This window comes from Lytechinus variegatus, chromosome 18 (genome assembly GCF_018143015.1).
Source record: "Lytechinus variegatus isolate NC3 chromosome 18, Lvar_3.0, whole genome shotgun sequence".
Lineage (NCBI taxonomy): Eukaryota > Metazoa > Echinodermata > Echinoidea > Temnopleuroida > Toxopneustidae > Lytechinus > Lytechinus variegatus.
The window spans coordinates 15,014,458-15,033,407 of NC_054757.1; the positions used below are offsets into that span (position 1 = coordinate 15,014,458).

At 37.2% G+C, this 18,950-nt stretch overlaps 1 protein-coding gene across 2 annotated transcripts in view; it reads right to left on the reverse strand.

Moving 5' to 3' along the window:
* Positions 1–18,950, reverse strand: part of LOC121431832 (synaptotagmin-15-like) — a 49,097-nt gene that overhangs the window by 6,989 nt on the left and 23,158 nt on the right. For both annotated transcript variants that reach the window (XM_041629589.1, XM_041629587.1), the window contains exons 4-6: positions 7,910–8,061; positions 6,414–6,566; positions 4,993–5,163 (exon numbers count right to left, since the gene is read on the reverse strand). In XM_041629589.1, the coding sequence (XP_041485523.1) occupies positions 4,993–5,163; positions 6,414–6,566; positions 7,910–8,061 (476 nt within the window). The remainder of the gene's footprint in view (positions 1–4,992; positions 5,164–6,413; positions 6,567–7,909; positions 8,062–18,950) is intronic.

The window sequence follows — 18,950 nt, forward strand, 5'->3', positions numbered from 1 at the left end:
ATCGGCGCCTCCTGGTTCTAGATCGGCGCCAGTCGATTATGGATTGCCGCTGCCTGAATCTTACGTAACGTCGGTAAAAATAATTAGTACTACTTGTTTAAATCGGCGCCGGTCAAGACAAATCGGCGCTGCCTTTGTCTTAACCGGCGCCACCTAAATTTAAATCGGCGCCGGTCAAGAATGATCAGCGTCCCCTGATTTCAATAAATAAGCGCCGGTAGAATAATGAAGAAGGGCCTATTGCTAACCAAATCTAGGTCGGCGCCGCGGTCAAGAATGATCGTTTTGCCCTCCCCAATAATTCCGCATGTGCAAAAACAATAAGATGGTAATGTTACACAGAAATCAGCAAACGAGATTGAGCTACACAACTCGTTCTTTATTAAAAATCGAACATAAAAATTTTCAGCTCGCGCTTCGCGCTCGCATCATTTTTGTAGCAAAACCCCATACTTTTCATGATTAAATAGGTGAATAGAATGTCCCGTTTTTAGTTCTGAACCTCAAAAGAACTCCCGCTTCGATTTGCAATAATCTTTTGTTGGATATAATCTTGTTCTTTATTAAAACGTACATTAAACTGTAATGTTTTCAGATCGAAATATCAAAATTTTAAGCTCGCGCTTCGCGCTCGCATTTTTTTTTAGATACCCATCTTAATCATTGGTACCAAGAATGCTTAGAATATCAAGCTTTCTGGTCAGAATATAAGTAAATTTCAGCTCGCCCTCGGCACTCGCATTATCTGTGTAGTGAGATATGTATCCTCCTCATGAGTTACTACAAACAGTCCTAAACAGGCACCTTTTTCCTGTTTCCAGGTCAGTATACTTTAAAAATTTCAGCTCGCGCTTCGCGCTCGCATTAATTTGTCGGTGAAATATGTGTCTCTATCTCATGAGTCATGTATATCTATATGATATGAGTCATATATATATATATATATATATGCATGTGTGTGTGTGTGTGTGCGTGTGCGTGTTTTGACAGGGTCAGGCATTACCCCTTTTTCTTTTTCAACATTTTCTTTTATGGCGCCGGTGAAGTGCAAAAATATGTGCGCCGCTCGGCAGTGCGCCCCCCCTTTCGCCAAAAGCTGGATCCGCCTATGATTACAGCGCAAATGCTAATCACAAAGTAACAAAGCCTCCATTAGTGGTGTATACTTCACTCTCAGTATCTATCTAATGCATTCCATACAGGCGTTGTAAACGTTATTATCTCACAAATTTTCATATTCATAATCAGATAATCCAACATTCCCAATCGATGGTGAAACACGTACATTCTTGAATGCCTGATTGCAGATATCAGTTCATCTTATAACGATCTCTTATGTCATCTATGTCCAAATATCGTGTTTGTTTTGTAATTGTAATAGAATTCATGTTCTCTTGAGCTTGAATTATTTTGTCTAATTTCAGCTTTTCTGATGGAACACATTATTTAATATACATACTTTAATATACATTGTTTTAAACATAAATGTACACTTTAATTGAATATTTCAAATGAAAAAAAGCTACAGACTTTTTCAGTTCACAAAGTTTAAAAGTTAATCCTTAGAATTAAGAATTGATTTTTAGTTACACTGGTCACTATTCACAACCAATCACGACTTGATTTTCCATACCAGATCAAAATAGTAAGTGGTTAGACCTTTCCTTACTGAGTTTTCCTCCCTTTTCTTATCTGTTTATCCTGTTCTTCTTTTCCTGCCCTTTCATGTCTTGTCTCGGATTATATGTCTTGTCCTTCCTCTCCACTTATTCATTTCTATTATGTCTAATGTGTAACACTTCCTTCATGGCGGAGACCTCCTCGTGTGACTATACCGGCATCTGGGGCCGTAACACAAAGGTTAGCGATTAATCGTACGCTTGATTTTAATAACGATTGATTGTACATTGTAGTCAATGCAATCAATCGTAGAAAATGTTCTACGATCATTGCTAAGTTTTGTGTTACGGGGCCCTAGTCTTTAATTGAAAATACCGATTACCCTGTCTGATTTCCACCGGTTGCCCCCCCCCAAAAAAAAAAACAATCCTTTCTTGTATACGCATAAACGATAGTAAGTATCCAAACAGTATTTTTTTAAGCAGGATCCTCACTTTACAGGCATGGCTTTGATTCCCATTTCCACATTCATAAGCTCTATTTAAGTGTTTTTTTTAATGGTAATCCCTTAATTTGTACCTGATTTATATTACTTTGTATTACGTTTGAATGGAAATGGACTAAGAAATTGAATTGAGTATTTTCCCTGTCTCAATGCATTTACGTCACACTCTTCTTCTGCATCATCATTCTCCACTATATCCATAAATCCGCCTTCATGCTTGCTGTGTACAGTCACATCAACATAACATATTCCTAACCGACCAATGGTACGCCATTTTATACAGTGTAATAAGTTTGATCGGTTTGGAGTCAGTCTCGGTGGTGTAACTGTCGGCATTGCACTGCCATCTCCGAGGTGATCTTCTCCGGAGGAAGCCCGGATTTCTGGGGCACCTTATCGATTCACTGAACGTGTTCATGAATAATTCTTTTTCGCCTCCAGGAACTGTTTGTCTCAGTAAGCCGTTGCTGATCATACCCTCGAATTGTTGGCGAAGCCTGGCAATGGGCACATCCCGTTGCCGAGAGTGTTCTCTAGGTGTTGCTTGTCCTACGCGACAGGCAGCTATTAATCCGGCGTTCGACCTTAAAGCGAGTGTCCGTCCAGATCAACCGCTACGTCAGAAATTGCGCGCCATAAAAATTGGGGGAAGTGGGAAAGACTACTTTGGGGTGGAAGGAAAAAAAAGAGATTGCGGGGAAATCATTTCCATGTCATCTGGTGCCCGCCCACTAATCGAATCCAGAACGCAGACTGGACTTGTTAATCGCTTCCTATCTCCCCCAAAGGTCAGTGCAATTGAAGGGATTTCTGTCCTCATGCACATTTAATGACTTGAAATGGGTTGAATTCCGGCGTTGGACGGTTCAATAATGATCCATAATTCAATAAATGGATTCAATTTCCAAGGTTCATGAGTAATCTAAAATAAATGGCGCCGTGGGAACATTTAATGCATGAAATTACTGGGAGAAGGGATTTTAATTTATGTTTCAACTGAAGAGGGTTCAACATCGAGTATATTATGTCCATACAATATTATACATGATAAGGACAAATGAGTTTTTGAATTGGAAATCACATGAATTGTTTTACCCGTTTACAGTACAACCGCTAACATGGCCATAATAATAGCTGAGCAAATAAAATATTCATGAAATGCTTTATATTTTCACCCCATAATACTTTCTAGTTGTTTATTGAGTGAAGAGACAATAAAGCCTATCGAAAGCATAAAATCGACATCTGATAAAAAACAAGAAAATTAATTTGTTACATAATCTGATGCCAGTGACATATGCATATAGCGATGTTCAATTTCTTCTGCCGTTGTTACAGGGTTCCGCAATTGCACTCTTTTTGGCAATTAAAATGCTAGAATCTATGTGAATATACATTTAAATACAAGTGGACACGCATTATTATGCAACTATATTGTGCCAATATCTCGCTATGTATGAATTATAAACAACATGCATAGTTGTGTAGTAGTGCTTGAACACGGCGTGATATAACCAGATAATACACCCCAAAGGCTTATATCTTGTCCTAAGTGACCAAAGTGCTCACACGTCGTTAGGTATACCCTCAAAACACAAGGACGTCTGCATGCCCACGTCTAACCTTGCCGCTCTCAAAGAAGAAGTGTATCTATCATGTTCTTCACTTGTAGATGTTTCCGCTGCACTATTTCAGAAATCTTTAATTTCTTATTGGCAAATCTATTTCACTCTCTGACGTCATTGCTACTTCATGCCTGGTAGAGCTTGCACAGCTCAATGGCTGGGTGAGAATCTTTCTACTCGAGACTCAAGATCGCAAAGGCTCCAGTCAGTTACAAAACGAGCCGACGTCCTACGCCATTTGTCAAGTGTATCGAATACATGTCAATCTGAAGTACACGTTATGTTCATCCGTTAATCCTAAAAAGAACTAAAGGTACCGAGATCACTCAACATGCCTGGGCTAAAAGGTGCTCTAAGATCAAGTTCCTAAGAGGTGCACGACAGATTGTGATGAAAGTTAAAAAACGGATATCGGCAAAAAAACATTGAAGGGCTTGTCATCTTGATCAACGAATAAAATTTGTACCGTATCGATTTTGGATGTAAAAAAAATCAAGTCAGTCGCTTTGAGATATCGTGCCACAGTAGTTAATTACCTTACCAACCCATGGTTCAAAGTTTCGAATCCAATGTACAGCACTGATAAGATTATAATAAACATGCCAAAACACAAATATATCACCAGCAGTAGCAGTGAATAGAAAGTCTTTAAAATCAATGATAAAAATGTAAAATTCATTATTATCATTGCCCCCCAGCTGTAGTCTCTGCTGTGCTTCTTCAGGAAGGGACAACTGCTTGAGGAAAACTTTGCTTTGTTAAATTGCAGTCGTATTGAATGGCGCCTTGGTTGTAGGATGATATGAGTGCATGCGGGTGTGTCTTTGTGTGTGTGTTGCATGTGTGGATGGGGTGAGGGCGCAGTAACGGCATATGCTCACGGGGATAGGCGAGTCGGTACTCTGGGGTTTTCAAACCCACTGTCATCTGACCAATTGAAGTAATAGCTTTTCCCCTTCTTCCCTCTCTACAGCCTTATAGCCCTTCCTGCTATTACACAACTTAATTGAAGGCCTAACCACTTGTAAGTCTAATCATGTACTATCCCAGCTTGTAGAAGCACTCTGTCGTTCTCAGAGGCTAATGGAAGACGAAAAAAACAAGAACAATCTTCACATTGTGTTTCCCGAAGCATCTTTTCAGTGAATTTTCACTGACAAGTTCGCGCTAAGCCAATAAAAATTAAGGATTTCGGTAGCTTATAACGATGGTCAGTCAAAACCACTGATATCCTTCACCTACCTCATTGACCTCCTTCTCCAGATCCAGCCACATAACAACTTTCTGATGAGCCTCGTAGTCCATGTCTTTGAGAGGGTAGGTACAGTGGCCGATCAGCCTGTGCTTCTTGGAGCGATCTACGTCATAAACGGAGAGACGAAGGGTGCGTTGCTGCAACGCTTTGAACGTAACCTGCGATCAAAGAGAGATTTTTTTTATTCAATATGAAAATCACAGAGAAGTATTAACTATCTTTGCTTCCTCTTTGAAAAATCCAAATCTCGAAAGATTCAAGAAAGGGTGATTTGCTCGCCTTAAAATGATAATTAAACTCTCACTGATGATTTTTAAGTTTCACAGAAGGTTTCATTATTGGATATGATGTGATGGGCGAGGGAAGGGGTTCATGAAGACTTAAAGATGTTGTGATTTCTGTCTTTCTGATTATAAAAGCCTTCTTCTCCCTCTTCTCCATCTGCTGTATGTTTCTTTTATACTCTTAACTTTCTTTTTTATATGCAATTACATATGATGTCATTACGTAACTTGTTATTTACTTGTATCTGGCGACCCCAACTCAAGCTCTGCTTTTCGGGTTTTCGCCTCCTTCAAATTTGTATCGAAATATATACTGTATTCGTTACTATGTCAAATATTATTTTGTATCTGTTTGAAGGAAATAAATGTGATTTTCAAAAAGCCTTCATTAGGGCACTGGGAACAATTTTATTTTACTTGGGGTGCTGATGTAAATTTGAAAAGAAAGAAAACAAATGTTTTCATTTTGGTTACATTCTTCCATTTTTACTCACATTCTAAAATACCCGGGGGTGCTGCATATGGAGAATAATACACACAGCACCCGCGAGGATTTTTTTTGGGGGGGGGGGGGTGCGTCACCTCGAGCACCCCCACTTTCCATGCAGGGCCATGACATTCTCTCTCGTTCACCCCCTTTTGTTGATCCTTCATCATTACTTGAAAAACTATCACTTTATTGGCGATATGGTCATAGACGCTATCTTTTCTCAGTTTCCCTTCAGAACGATCTAGCTAAATTGAAATCACTTTGGAAATAATGGTACCTGTTGGAAATAACAGTGTTACTCAATCTGTCCCAAAGTGTTACAATGTGTAATACACAGTGATACCATCGTTACACAGCTAAATCTGAGCATTTCCCCAGTGTCAATCAAATCTTCAAACAGTCCACTCTGTAAACGTATTGCGCAAACTTACACTACAGATGTGTCTGTAAAATTGGATCATTTAAATCGTTTGTGATCACACTGTGAACATTCACACTGTAGAGGCTTCCACAACGTGGACACACTGCGACACAGTGTTCTTTCCTGCACGAAATTGCCACGTGACTTTAACCAACGGTAACTATTACTTACTATCACCTTGTAGCGGGGGTGAATATAATCAACATTACATACCTGGAAGACGAAGCTTTCGTCGAACTTGGGGTTGCAAGTTTTCCGTTTAATCTTTGACTGGAGATGACGTCTTTCCTCGGGAAGCAGAAAGACTTTCACCAGCGGATCGCACTGGTTGGCACTACCTAGTGTCCTGCTGGGTAGGTTTTTGGACTGGATTTTAAAGAAAAAAAAACATCGAAACCGGATAATTATATTTTCCATTAGTACGTTGGATAGCGTGGAAGAAATAGCAGCAGTGGAATGCAATCTGGGGAGCGTTTCATCAACATTTTTGTTTGACAACTTTCCTTCATTTCGATTAGCTGAGAAGCACTGTTACTATGGTAACCTGTCAAAAAAGCGACTTTTCAAATAAAGAGCATGTAAAACGTTCGACAAGTTATTCCATCTAACACTCCCCTGATTTTCAACCAGTTGGAAAAGCCATTATGGCTTGTATTTTTCAATTTAGTTAAACGCAAATTACACAACTCTTTTTTCAATATTCTTGGTTATATAATTTCTCCACTACAATGTACATGTATAAAGCAATATCTTGCGCCTTACTTGTCTGACTTATGATTAACTAGAGAAATTTGCTTTAAAAATACAATTGGGTCTATACATACACTTCTTAGTTGAAATAGGGTTAGGATTGAAATAATAATGATAATAATCACGATAATAATTGTAATAATAATAACAGTGATAATGATAAAGATAATATTAAAAAACAATAATACTATTAACTACATAAACGGACACGTGATTTAGCGCTTCTTATACTGATAGCGTTTCAAATGTTATTGGCTTGTAGGAACAATTAATTGGAACTCTTAAACAAAGGGAAACGTGGCTGTATTCGTGATGTTCTACCTTGGCGCGACATGCTCCACTTTCACGTGATAAAGTGTGATCTTATCTACTCGAAAACTCGGCTGCTTAGATTCCCTTTCAGATTATTAACACGATTAAATAAAAACTGTATATTAATTATTGACAGGAGCGTATAATAATCCATAAATGTCGAGAAAGCACAACATTGCGTATGTAGGAATATTTCTGAAAAGTGAGGAGCTGGCGAAAAGTTTTGATTTTGATTTTGGTAAAACGGATCCTAATCAAAGGATTGGCTGAAAATACATTACGTGACCAGTCATTCACTTTTGCTTCCAGGAAAATGTGCTGAAGACTTGTACTAATAATTAGATCTATTAACCAGTCATTTACTATTATTATTATCATTTATTATTTTTTTTGGAGGGGGGGGGGGTGGTCGGGAGTTAGGATGGTTTATCAAATAACAAGAACCCACATAACGATTTTATCAAGCATATTTTACATTTCATTTCGCTCGCAGATGACATTATTTTTCACAGTCTTGTTCATTTGAAACAGTCCAAAACCCTCGTCTCTGCTTCGGGCGTATTAGAACTATTACAAAGCTACCTCGTGCTTGAAATTTATACTAATGCCCTCCATAACGTGTATTTTTTATACCATCATACATGTACCTTTATGAGAGAAACGACAAGGCGTTCGGATTCGAGCTCGTACTCCACAGCAAACCATATCCGGCCGATGTGGTCGTCAGCGAAATCGGACTCCTCTTCCTCGTCTTGCAGCTTGTAGAGCTCGGGATTCAGACCACCGAGTACGAAGGCACCTGTAGGGAAGGAGAGAGAGAGAGAGAAGGGACAAATAAATACATTAATATCGACGAGTTATTGAAACAAAATGATAAGACAAATTAGAATATTAAAAAGGTGTGGTTACGAAGGTAAATTGTCAATTTGGTCTTCACCCGCGTCCTCTATTTTCCGTTTGAATTATAATGATAATGATAATAATAACAATAATAATATTAATAACAACAACAACAATAATATAATAATACAGGCCTTGTAAAGCGCACGTATCCACCTTGCTAGGTGCTCAAGGCACTCCTATATCACCCCGGCTTTTTGAGGAATTACTCCCTGCCGGTGCCCATTTAACTCATTATGATAAATGCTTATTCATCTACAACCAGTTCGTCTACTAGTCACTGGTATAATGGCCATGTAGCCCACTTAACATTCTATATAATTTACAAATAGGCTATACCTATTTCGTCATATATCTACTTAGTCCAATACCACTTAGTCTAAAGGGGTGAGATGAACTGTTTACTGATCAAATATCTCTTCTTATTTTTTCTGCTCTGTCTAGAGTCTAGCCTGTAGACAAAGTAACAAAAATGAAATGAGACTATATCAGAACATATTTGTAATAGCCAACTTCCTGTAGACCGAGGGAGTATGAAAATGATTAACTGGTTACGAAGCACCCCCTCCCATTTTTAACTTATTCGATTAGAACATGATTAAAGCACAATTTTACCTTTTAAAAAATAAAACTACAATTCTGTGATAGATTATGACATAATATTCAAGGAATGATATCATATTTCAAAGTTTTCCCTTTGCCTACATAATAATTCCTTGTTCTATTTTTTGTACGCCAGTGACGTTTACTATTACTTAAGAACCACTGAACATGCTTAAAGCACATCCTCAATGCTATCATCGGATTATGTACTTCCGAAAAGCAGAGGCGTCGTGGAGTGCATCGAGAAAGTGCATTTCCTGTAATCGTATTTTCGAATAATTTTAAAGGATAATAGGCAATTTAAATTCCCTTATCATACTATGCAGGAATAATTTCCAGTTCATTTATCCTTCTTTAGGTATTATCCGTGCTGACAGTCTATAAAATGACAACTAATATTCAGTGTTCGAATTAGGATCATTCTCAAAACAGCAAACAGTTGACAAGAACTACAAAACTCACTCAGGCGGCGGTCACGCCTAGGGTAAGTTGCAGAAACAGTTGTGATTAAATGCCCGTCAAAATATCAAGCGTAAGTCCCGAATGCGTGTTTTTGATTGGTTGAAAATCAAGATATGAATGACTTTTAGAATTTTAGCGTTTGATTGCAACTATTCTTAACAACAGGCAACTGAACGTTTTAGCAAGTGTATGCCGACGTACTTGACGTATTTCAAGCCGTTTTATTACTTAAATTTATTTATATCAAGAATTTTCTTTTGTTGACAAAACACGTAATTAATATGTAAATGAATTGAATGCTTGCAATTTTGTGTTGCTAATGAGATGCAATATTTGAATAGAATAATGGAATGCTTCATATATCATTAAGTTTAATTAAAAAATAAAACGGTTGGCCCTACGTGCAGTACGTTTAGGTGTGGCATCCACTTTAGAAATAAAACGACCTAAACGGCACGTGAATGGGTGAGATTAAATCAAATAGAAAATCCTTTCCGTTGTTTTAGTTTTGTTTTGTGTTTCAATTTGGTAATTCGATGGAGAGGATGATACTAGATCACGAACCATAAGATATAAATTATATTTGCATTATCTACTCTTATAACTCCTCCTATGTGGAGATGGAAAAGATTTTGAAAATTTTAACTCGTAAAAGCCCGAGGATCGTGTACATGTAGATAATTGCGTGCTCGATGTATTTCTTTACTGTTGCGAATGGCCAGAATTACTTCATAATATCAAAGATTTGACCTTTTCAGAATAGGTATGAATTTCGATGTGTTAAACAATCTTACATTACAGATTTTTTTTCAACATGATTTTCGAAATCAACATTTTATCACCATCATCATTAACAAAAAAGAGCTAGGATTTCCGAGGTTGAACATTATTACCGACGTTTTGAAATATCAGAATGGAAATGAGTGCAATAGACCAGTTCGTAGTTACTTATGGACAATTTTGGTCAAATGACCTTTCATTTCTTTCATTATGATAGGCAGATTTCAAAGCAAGATATTACGTAAGCTTGCCTTACATAGCAGGATGAAGAAATTGAATAGACCAGGTGACTAGAATCACAGCAATGAACAATTTATGAAGGTATTTGCTGCATTCCTACTTTGAATGCATATCATAGCATGTTGCAAAATGTTGCACAAAAGAATATATGAATAATCAATACATCAAAGTTGGTGTTTATCTCATTAGATTTTAAACCACCATGTCACTTTAGTACAAATGACGTTCCTCTGATCATGCGTAGAAACTTTTGATCATGCGCAGAAAGGAACTACGAACTGGCTTATATCTTGCATACAGTGAAAAGGTGTAGACGAGGATTTTATTTGATTTTAACTTAACCTGCTCTTTATATCTTAATTCGATTTCTTACAGAACAAATGCATTGCTTTCAAGTGTCGAGAACAGCTGCACATTGTATACCGCCATAGCTGAAAGAAAAGTACATGGCGGTATAAACAGCGAAGAGTAAGAGAGAGGGGAGATAGAGTAAGAGCAAAGGGGATATAGAGGAAGAAAGAGAAAGGGAAGAGGGGGGGGGGGGGAGCAGAGAGGGATGGACAATAGATAGACAGATAGAGGAATAGATAGATCGATAAAAAGATAGATTGACAGATAGATAGATGGATAGGTAGATAGATGGATGCATAGATTGATAGATGGAAAGATAGATGGGTATATAGGTAGATTGAGAGAAAGGGATAGATAAATGGATAGATAGATGGACAGATAGATGGATAGATAGTTAGATGGATAGAAAGATGGATATAAAGATAGATAGAGATATAGAACCAGAGAGGGATGTGTGGATGGAGGGAGTATAGGGGGAGTAAACATTTTTTGTGGGTTTTCCCCCAAATGTTAAATCCTTTTTAAAGCAGATCCCTTTTTCCAGACAATGAAGAGAATAAGAATACATATTACATATTAGCCTAGAATCATGAAAAGCTGAACGACAACCATGACAATTTGACAGCGATTGGCGAGAGGATAAAAAATCTATATGATGTTAAATCGACTGTTGCATAATTCATCTCAATCAAGTGCCCATTGCTGTCATAAACCCTACTTCACACGGCGAGACTTTTCTATGATAAGATTTCAATAAAAGTAACAAAATATAATAACATAATTTTATATATGAACTATCAGACTTTGCGAACTGTACTTTGGTAATCTAGCGTATCAGAATCTATTAGAATAAGTAATCAACACATTGGATGTCCTATGGAGACTTAGGTTTCAATCGAATCGACGTCATGGCAATCGTATTATTGTCTACGACTTAAAGTAGACTATGGCCTCGTAACACAAAATATACTTTCAATTGTAAATATCAATTGCATCTTTTTTTATTACACGTCCGAAGTCTTTCATCCCCTGATTAAAAACATCTTGAATTTTTATCTGAGTAGTGATTTTATTGTCTTTTTATGCATTTGAACTTCAATTTAAAAATAACTGAGAGTTCCAATGGCTGCAGGTCTGGTCTTAGTTAAATCGACTATACAGCGTGCTGACTGAGGCGGTCAATTTAAAGGTGCTGTCACACCTGAAACTTTAAGCCAGCGTACGCTGACTAACGAGTCTATAGCAAGCCGTTTTCTTAACCCCATACCTTGAAATCAAGAATTTATCACATTTCCTCCGGCGACAATTGCTCCGATGGAAAATCGCCCAACATAAGCCCTACCTTCGAAACAAGATGATTCCTAATCCTTATCTGAACTCAAACATTTATTTCTGAACCATAAATCTATTACAATCCCAACTCGAACCCTGTGCACTCAAACGTCACAGGAGCAGATTGACACGCCAAAGATTCTTATACAGAACTTGAATTCTTGATATTTTTTGTTGACAATACACAATTATTGATATCAAGATTGGAATGCGTGAAGTAAGGAAATGTGAATAGAGGGTAAAACGACTGCCCAAACGCACAACAAGCCGGCATTATGCTGGCTGAAACATTTGGGAGTGACAGTCCTTTAACAGATGTAATACATAACATAAGTTATATTTGTGTCATTTTGTTGTACAACAATAATGGAAATGAATGAGATTTGTACAGATATCTTAAGTGGCTGGGCTGTTGATGCCATAGGAAATATCAAGAAAAATGCACCAAGAATCTAGTCAAAAGAAGTCCTTGACCTGCAATCTGTAAATTGTAATCTATAACGTGCGTTGCTCAACTGAAAAGAAGCATTTATTGAGTAGACGTTACTGCTTCTTTTCAATGCCACATCCTCTTCGCCGTATGTACAGCCTATTTATGTTTTTCATCTAATTGCTGTCTAACAATTAATGAATGCATTATGGACTTAGTATAGCTCTATTTTAGTTTGCATTGAAGGAAAAGTTACGCACTTAACAGAGCATAGGTATACGTCGGCATTCCGAATCTTCTTAGGTTGTCATTATCTTTAGACAATCCAAAGCTGCATATCACGTGCTACAGTTTAACTCTGGCCTATCACATGGGTCTATCATGGGACCACTAATATTCCACTAATTTCCTAATAAATCAAGTTGCTTATTGAGTGAGTGAAATTACTAGCAGATGGTGATCGCAGGTTACATTGTTCTCCTTTATCTATGAAAATAGCAGTCAGAATAAAAAAAATGGATTCATTACAGTCACATCTACGAAACCGACTGGAGAGCTAGACGAACCGGTGGTATTTCAGCGATAATGACGTCATATCTTTCGTTTGCCTGGAATCGGTTTAACCGGTGTGACTGTAGCACGGAGCAGTAGTTATAAAAGCAAACATGTTTTTGGAGAGGTGTTAGTTTTATGGTCTGCCCTCGGCAGTAAGCAAGATCGGAATCAATAAGTGCTTACTTAACTTTATAAAGGTCAATAGCACAGTTACATCGGGAAACTGACTTCAGACCAAACAAATGTACACTCTACAAAATATTGGGTAAAATTGCTCCATGAGGGTAATTATGTGTCCAACCAACGTTGTGCATTTCCTTTGGCATTTTTATTTATCCAGTGTGATGGGAATTGTGCCCATTCTAAAGTAATTGCTGCTTATCTTTTTGTAACCTTACTGGACAATATGCTTAATGCACTGGGTAAAATACTGCCCTGAATTGGTTGGACACATATTTACCCCCGTGCTGGTTAAAATTTTTACCCAATATTTCTTTTTACAGTGTATTACGTTATTTCAAATGACATACCATGGGTCGGATTGGAGTCCCGTATCGATGGTGTCACTGTAACATAGGTTATGGGATGTAATTCGAGCCTCATCCTAACAAGGAACATACACTGTAAAAACTGCGGTGTTAAAACTGACACCAATTGGTGTTAATAGAGGACCACACCCTGAGGTGTTAAAATTACACCCTAGAGATTAAACGTAACACCAAAGAGTGTAAATGTAACAACAAAAGGTGTTGTAATAACACCGTTAGGTGTAAAACTAAGCCACCAATTCAACACCGGTGTAAAATAACTGGTGTGGTCCTCTATGTACACCGGTTAACACCACAGTTTTTGCTGTGCACATTTTCAGAATTGTCTTCTCATACATGTATATATCAATTTATTTAGTTTCATGCGATGCATGGCATTCAAGCCTGTTAAAGTTTGGTAAGAATGGTCTCCAAAGGCATCCCGATTTAGGAAACATCACCATGTGCATGGTCTTTATCATTGTGTGTGTATCACTGTGTGTGTGTGCGTGGAAGGGGGGGGGGGGTTAATCGTGAGTATTTCTATTGCTGGGCATTCGTATGAGTATGTGTGTGGGGGATGGTCACTTTTTTTGTTCGTCATCATATTTAATAAATTTGCATTCAAATGACGATACGAAACCGTAAACAGTGTGTGTGGGGGAGGGAGCGGTTGTCAAATGTGGCATGATCATGATGCACTCTACTGCACTATCTTTCATAGCTTACCTTCTCGAACAAAGGACTTCCAACTCGCTCTATCCCCCTGACCCATCTTTCGAAATGAATAGATATAATGTGGCACCGTTTTCTGACATTTTCTTTTAGAATATCGATTGCGACTTCACAATGGATTACTATTCCCAGATAAAAGTTTCATTTCAATCTGAAATATCAGCTGAGATTTGTCATGTTCCCTATCGGGTGATAAGCTCTTATGTGAACTGACACACTTTATTTAGTCCCATCTATAACAATTTATGTCTGTAGCTGGCAGAGATGCATGGAATTACCATTAATTGACTGTCATACGTTACTGTGGAGCCCCACTTAAACTCATATCTCACGAAGGAATCAGTCCCCTGAGATATCGCATACGTAAACCCAATTTTAATTCTGTCAGAGAAAGTAATTGCGGATCTATTTCCATATTCATAGGAATATAAACAACCCCGTCTATATTCCTGATTTGATTCCGAATTTTGCAATAGTATGGAATTTATCTTAAACCGTATAGGTTGATAGACATTTAGAGGGATTTACAGAAATGACACGATTCTTTATTCCGATTAGACAATCCAAATTCTTTTCAAAGTTCACAGTGAGCTAATAACAACGAACTATTATTGGTAATTCCAATATAAACGAAGCAAATTATAGTGGAGAAGCAATTAAAATGTTCGTAACCAATCTCCTGGCTAACTATAACCCCTTGCTAACTATAGAAGAAACTGCGAATATTTTTTTAACCCGAAACTCTAGCTAACGTTGCAGATTCCTGAGAGCAGAAGCAAAAATTCCTGTATCAAATCTCTAGCTACCCTTGCGACGTCTCGCTCGGTGGGAGAGGCAGCGAAAATTCCTATACCTTTATTCATATCTACCTTTGCAAAGCCATGAGAGAAGCAGCGAAAATTATTTCACCTGGGAGCATTTCATGAAACGAATATTATGTTATAAGCTACTGAAATCCTTGCGCATGATTGGCTCAGAGCCAAATTGTCTATTGACTATTCATTTCATGAAATAGTCCAGTCAATATAGGGTTTGACCCACCACTAATTGCAACACTGGATATTCCACTGCTATGCTTTCCAGGAAGGTCCCCTGAACAACATACTAAAAGTCCCAAAAAATCCAAGCAGTGGAAATTTATGAAATTTGCATATTATGCAAATTAGCCATAAAAGTTAGCAAAATAAGGAAAATAGTCCAAAAATTAGAAATTAAGTGTCCAAAACAATTTTATTTGAGCGAAAATTCATGATTAATAACTCTATTCAATGTTTTTTATCAAAAGTGCAAAAAATCTACCTCATTTGCATAATATGCAAATAAGCATCCTTATATGGAAAATTGTCAAGATATTGTGAGTTTTCTCTCATTGACTGCTTAAAAATTTCAATAATGTTGAAATTTACATGCTGCTATCACTAAAGACGTTGAATAGATTTATATTAAGCTTAGTTTCTGTAGTGTCATTTGCATATTATGCAAATAAGTATGTAATAAATATTCAAGAAAACACTGGTGATACATTCCTAAAAAAATGCAAGTAGATTATCTATTGAAATTTAAATATGGCAATGACTTAAGTTACAGGAAGTTAACACCATATTAAAAGCCATTAAATAGACAAGCATAGGAAAATCACAAAATTTGCATTTTATGCAAATTAGCCATAAAAAATGCAAATGAGGAAAATAATCCCAAATTTGGAAATCAAGTGCGGAAAACAATATAAATTGAATGGAAGTTCATAATAATTTTTACAAATTCAATAATTCTTCAAATAAAAAAATGTAAATAAATCTACATCATTTGCATATATAATTATGAGCATCCTTGTATGGAAAAAAAACAACCCAGAAATTTGTATTTTTCTCATACAAACAGTTAAACCCTTATTCCAGAGAGACCAAGAGCTCTGAAAGACTGCTGTAAGACCATAAAACTTGCTTGATCTTTCAACGAACTTTTAAAGATCTCTGATGTCTTTCACGATTCCTGATAGATCTTTCAATGGTCTTTGTGGTCCTCGTGAGTCCAAAACTTTTTGAAACGGTTCAAAACAGTCTTTCAGCTGTCTTACAGGAAAATTGTTTTTGCTGGCCTTTCAGTGGTCTTTCAATAAACTTTCAAAGTTCTTATTAGTCTTTCTATGATCTTTCGGCAGTCTCTCGTGATTTTTCAGAGATTACTGTAAGACTCATGAGAGATCATTGAAAAATCATCAAAAGATAATTGAAAGACCAGGCAAAGTCTATGGAAAGAATTTCTGAATGATCACTTGATGCATAGACATCTCTGAAAGACCATTGAAACATCTTTATAGGACAAGTGTCTTTCAGAGTTCTTCGAGGGGTCTTTCTGAGCCATTCCACAGAGATGACAAAATTCAGTGATCTTGGAGACTGCTGTATAAGACCTTGCCAATTTTTGGTCTTTGAAAGGCCCTTCAAACATGTCAAAGGTCTCCCCTCTGTGAATCTAGATCAATATATGACTACTAAGAATGCCTAGTACATTAATTATCAGCTTAATATCTGAAGTGGAATGTACATATTATGCAAATAAGCATCCGGCATGTTATAAATAATCAAGAAAACTTGTGATATTTTCCTCTAAATTTCCACGTAGATTATATATATGTAACCTTGATGACCTTGCTTGGTTGATATTGACTGTTTTCATGAGCAGTTACCATCGGAGCAGATACCCCACTCATATTGTGCAATGATGAGTCAGTTCTACATGGGTCTTACTGTTTGAATGCTTCATATTTCTACCCAAGTCCTGCTCTCTCCTTGACTTGGTAGAGTCTTTGCGTTTCTTGCTAGTATAGTCCACGCTAGCATGTTCCTTCATTGTCAAGTGATCGGTACAAGATGTCACACCCAGTACGAATAAAAGCTCGTTAGCTTTGAATATTTGGTCTTTGTAGCACACCACTTGTCTTGGTGGTGAATAAGAGTAACTTCCTTGGATCACGAGATCCCTGGGCATGGTTCATAAATACCAATGAGCATTTGCCCATACGAGCGACATGAAAGCCATTCATAAAGTCATGATAAAGGCTTAAAGTGTATATAGACATCTTTTCAGATACAGGAATCATGATTAGACGTCCTTGCTGAATCCAGTTGCTGCTTCAGGATGAAGCATCCGTTTTCTGTTCTTTCCTCTTTGATGAATCTCCTAAGGATGGCAGCTATATCCATATATTGTAGCTATAGTTTCTAAGCGAATCGTATGCAAACAATATCAATTTCCTGATATATATGGCAAATGGAAATTCCTCAGTGAGACAATGAACAACCAAGTAGACGTTAACAGATGAAGGACTAAGCCAGATTATTGCCTTTCCAACAAGAGGAAACAACATAACGGAACACCTTTAACATCACTATCAAATACCATCCAACATTGATTAAACAGTGTGTACCCATTCCAGGATTTGTTTGCCACTTTGTGTTAGTCATTGGTATACCGTGAGGGTATACAGAGGACTAAACCTTTCAGAAATTATGGTATGACTAAGGATGTCTTTTGGAGGAATGCTGAATTTCATAGTGTCATGCAGATGTACTTTGGACAATCATACAACTCTCTGTACTGAAATCCGACAAGTCGAGCATAGGAGATTGAATGTCAATCAAGAGGACTTTGACAAGAATCAAACCATTACCCTTGTCTTCTTCCGACACAAGTTGCCTCAATGAGACACTGGACATAAATTGTGTCGGAAGAAAAGTTTTATAGGAAGGCTTGCGAATGTTGAGCATCAGTAAGGTGAAGCTCAGAATAGCTACAGTGCATGAAGGAGGACCATAGAATGGTTTGTAGACAAGCCTATAGTACATAATTTGTTGACCGGATTGGCAATGATCCAGGCTGTAACAACTAGCATGTTGGAAGCCTTTAATATCATGCGCTATGACTACATTGGAAGACAACAGATTTTTTAGTCTTAGTATTTACCACTGATCATGATGATCATGACGCTGCTCTGCAAGTCCTTGAACCCTGTTGTGACCCAGACATAGCCAGAGTCAAGCGGGTGTAGCCAAACTACTGAATAAATTGTTAAAGAAAACAATCTGCATGAAGCTACTAGGCCAGATGGAATCTCTGTTACACTTCTTAATGAGATTACTCATCAGATCTCACCTGCCATAAGTTTGCTTTTCTTGGCCTCCCTTCTGTCGTTCTTATCCATATAAGAAAGGGATGTCAGCTCTAACAAACTACTCACCAATTTCAAATAATGTGCTTTGTTCTTGCCAATCGCATCATCTTGTCAGACTAACAACATGGCTTCAGGACGTGAAGAGCACATTTCCAGTATTTTCCTTAAATACAAATTATAGTAGGATAAATATGCATGCTTAGTGATAGCAGCATAATGATTTGAACAACAGTCAATGTGAGAAAATCAAAATATCTTGACATTTTCCATATATGGATACCTATTTGCATAATATGCAAATGAGGCAGATTTGGTAGCTTTTTGAAATAAAAACATTGTACTTATTTATTCATCATTAAAATTTTGTTCAAATTAATTACTTTTGACATTTAATAATATAACCTTTGGATTATTTTCCTTATTTCCTATTTTTAATGGCAAATTTGCATAATATGCAAATTAATTTTCAGGCATTGTGATGAATTCTCATGCTTAGTGATAGTGGCATATAAATGTCTACATAAATCAAATGTTTTCAAGCAGTCTATATGAGAACAATTACAATATCTTGAAATATTTCCATATAAGGATGCTTATTT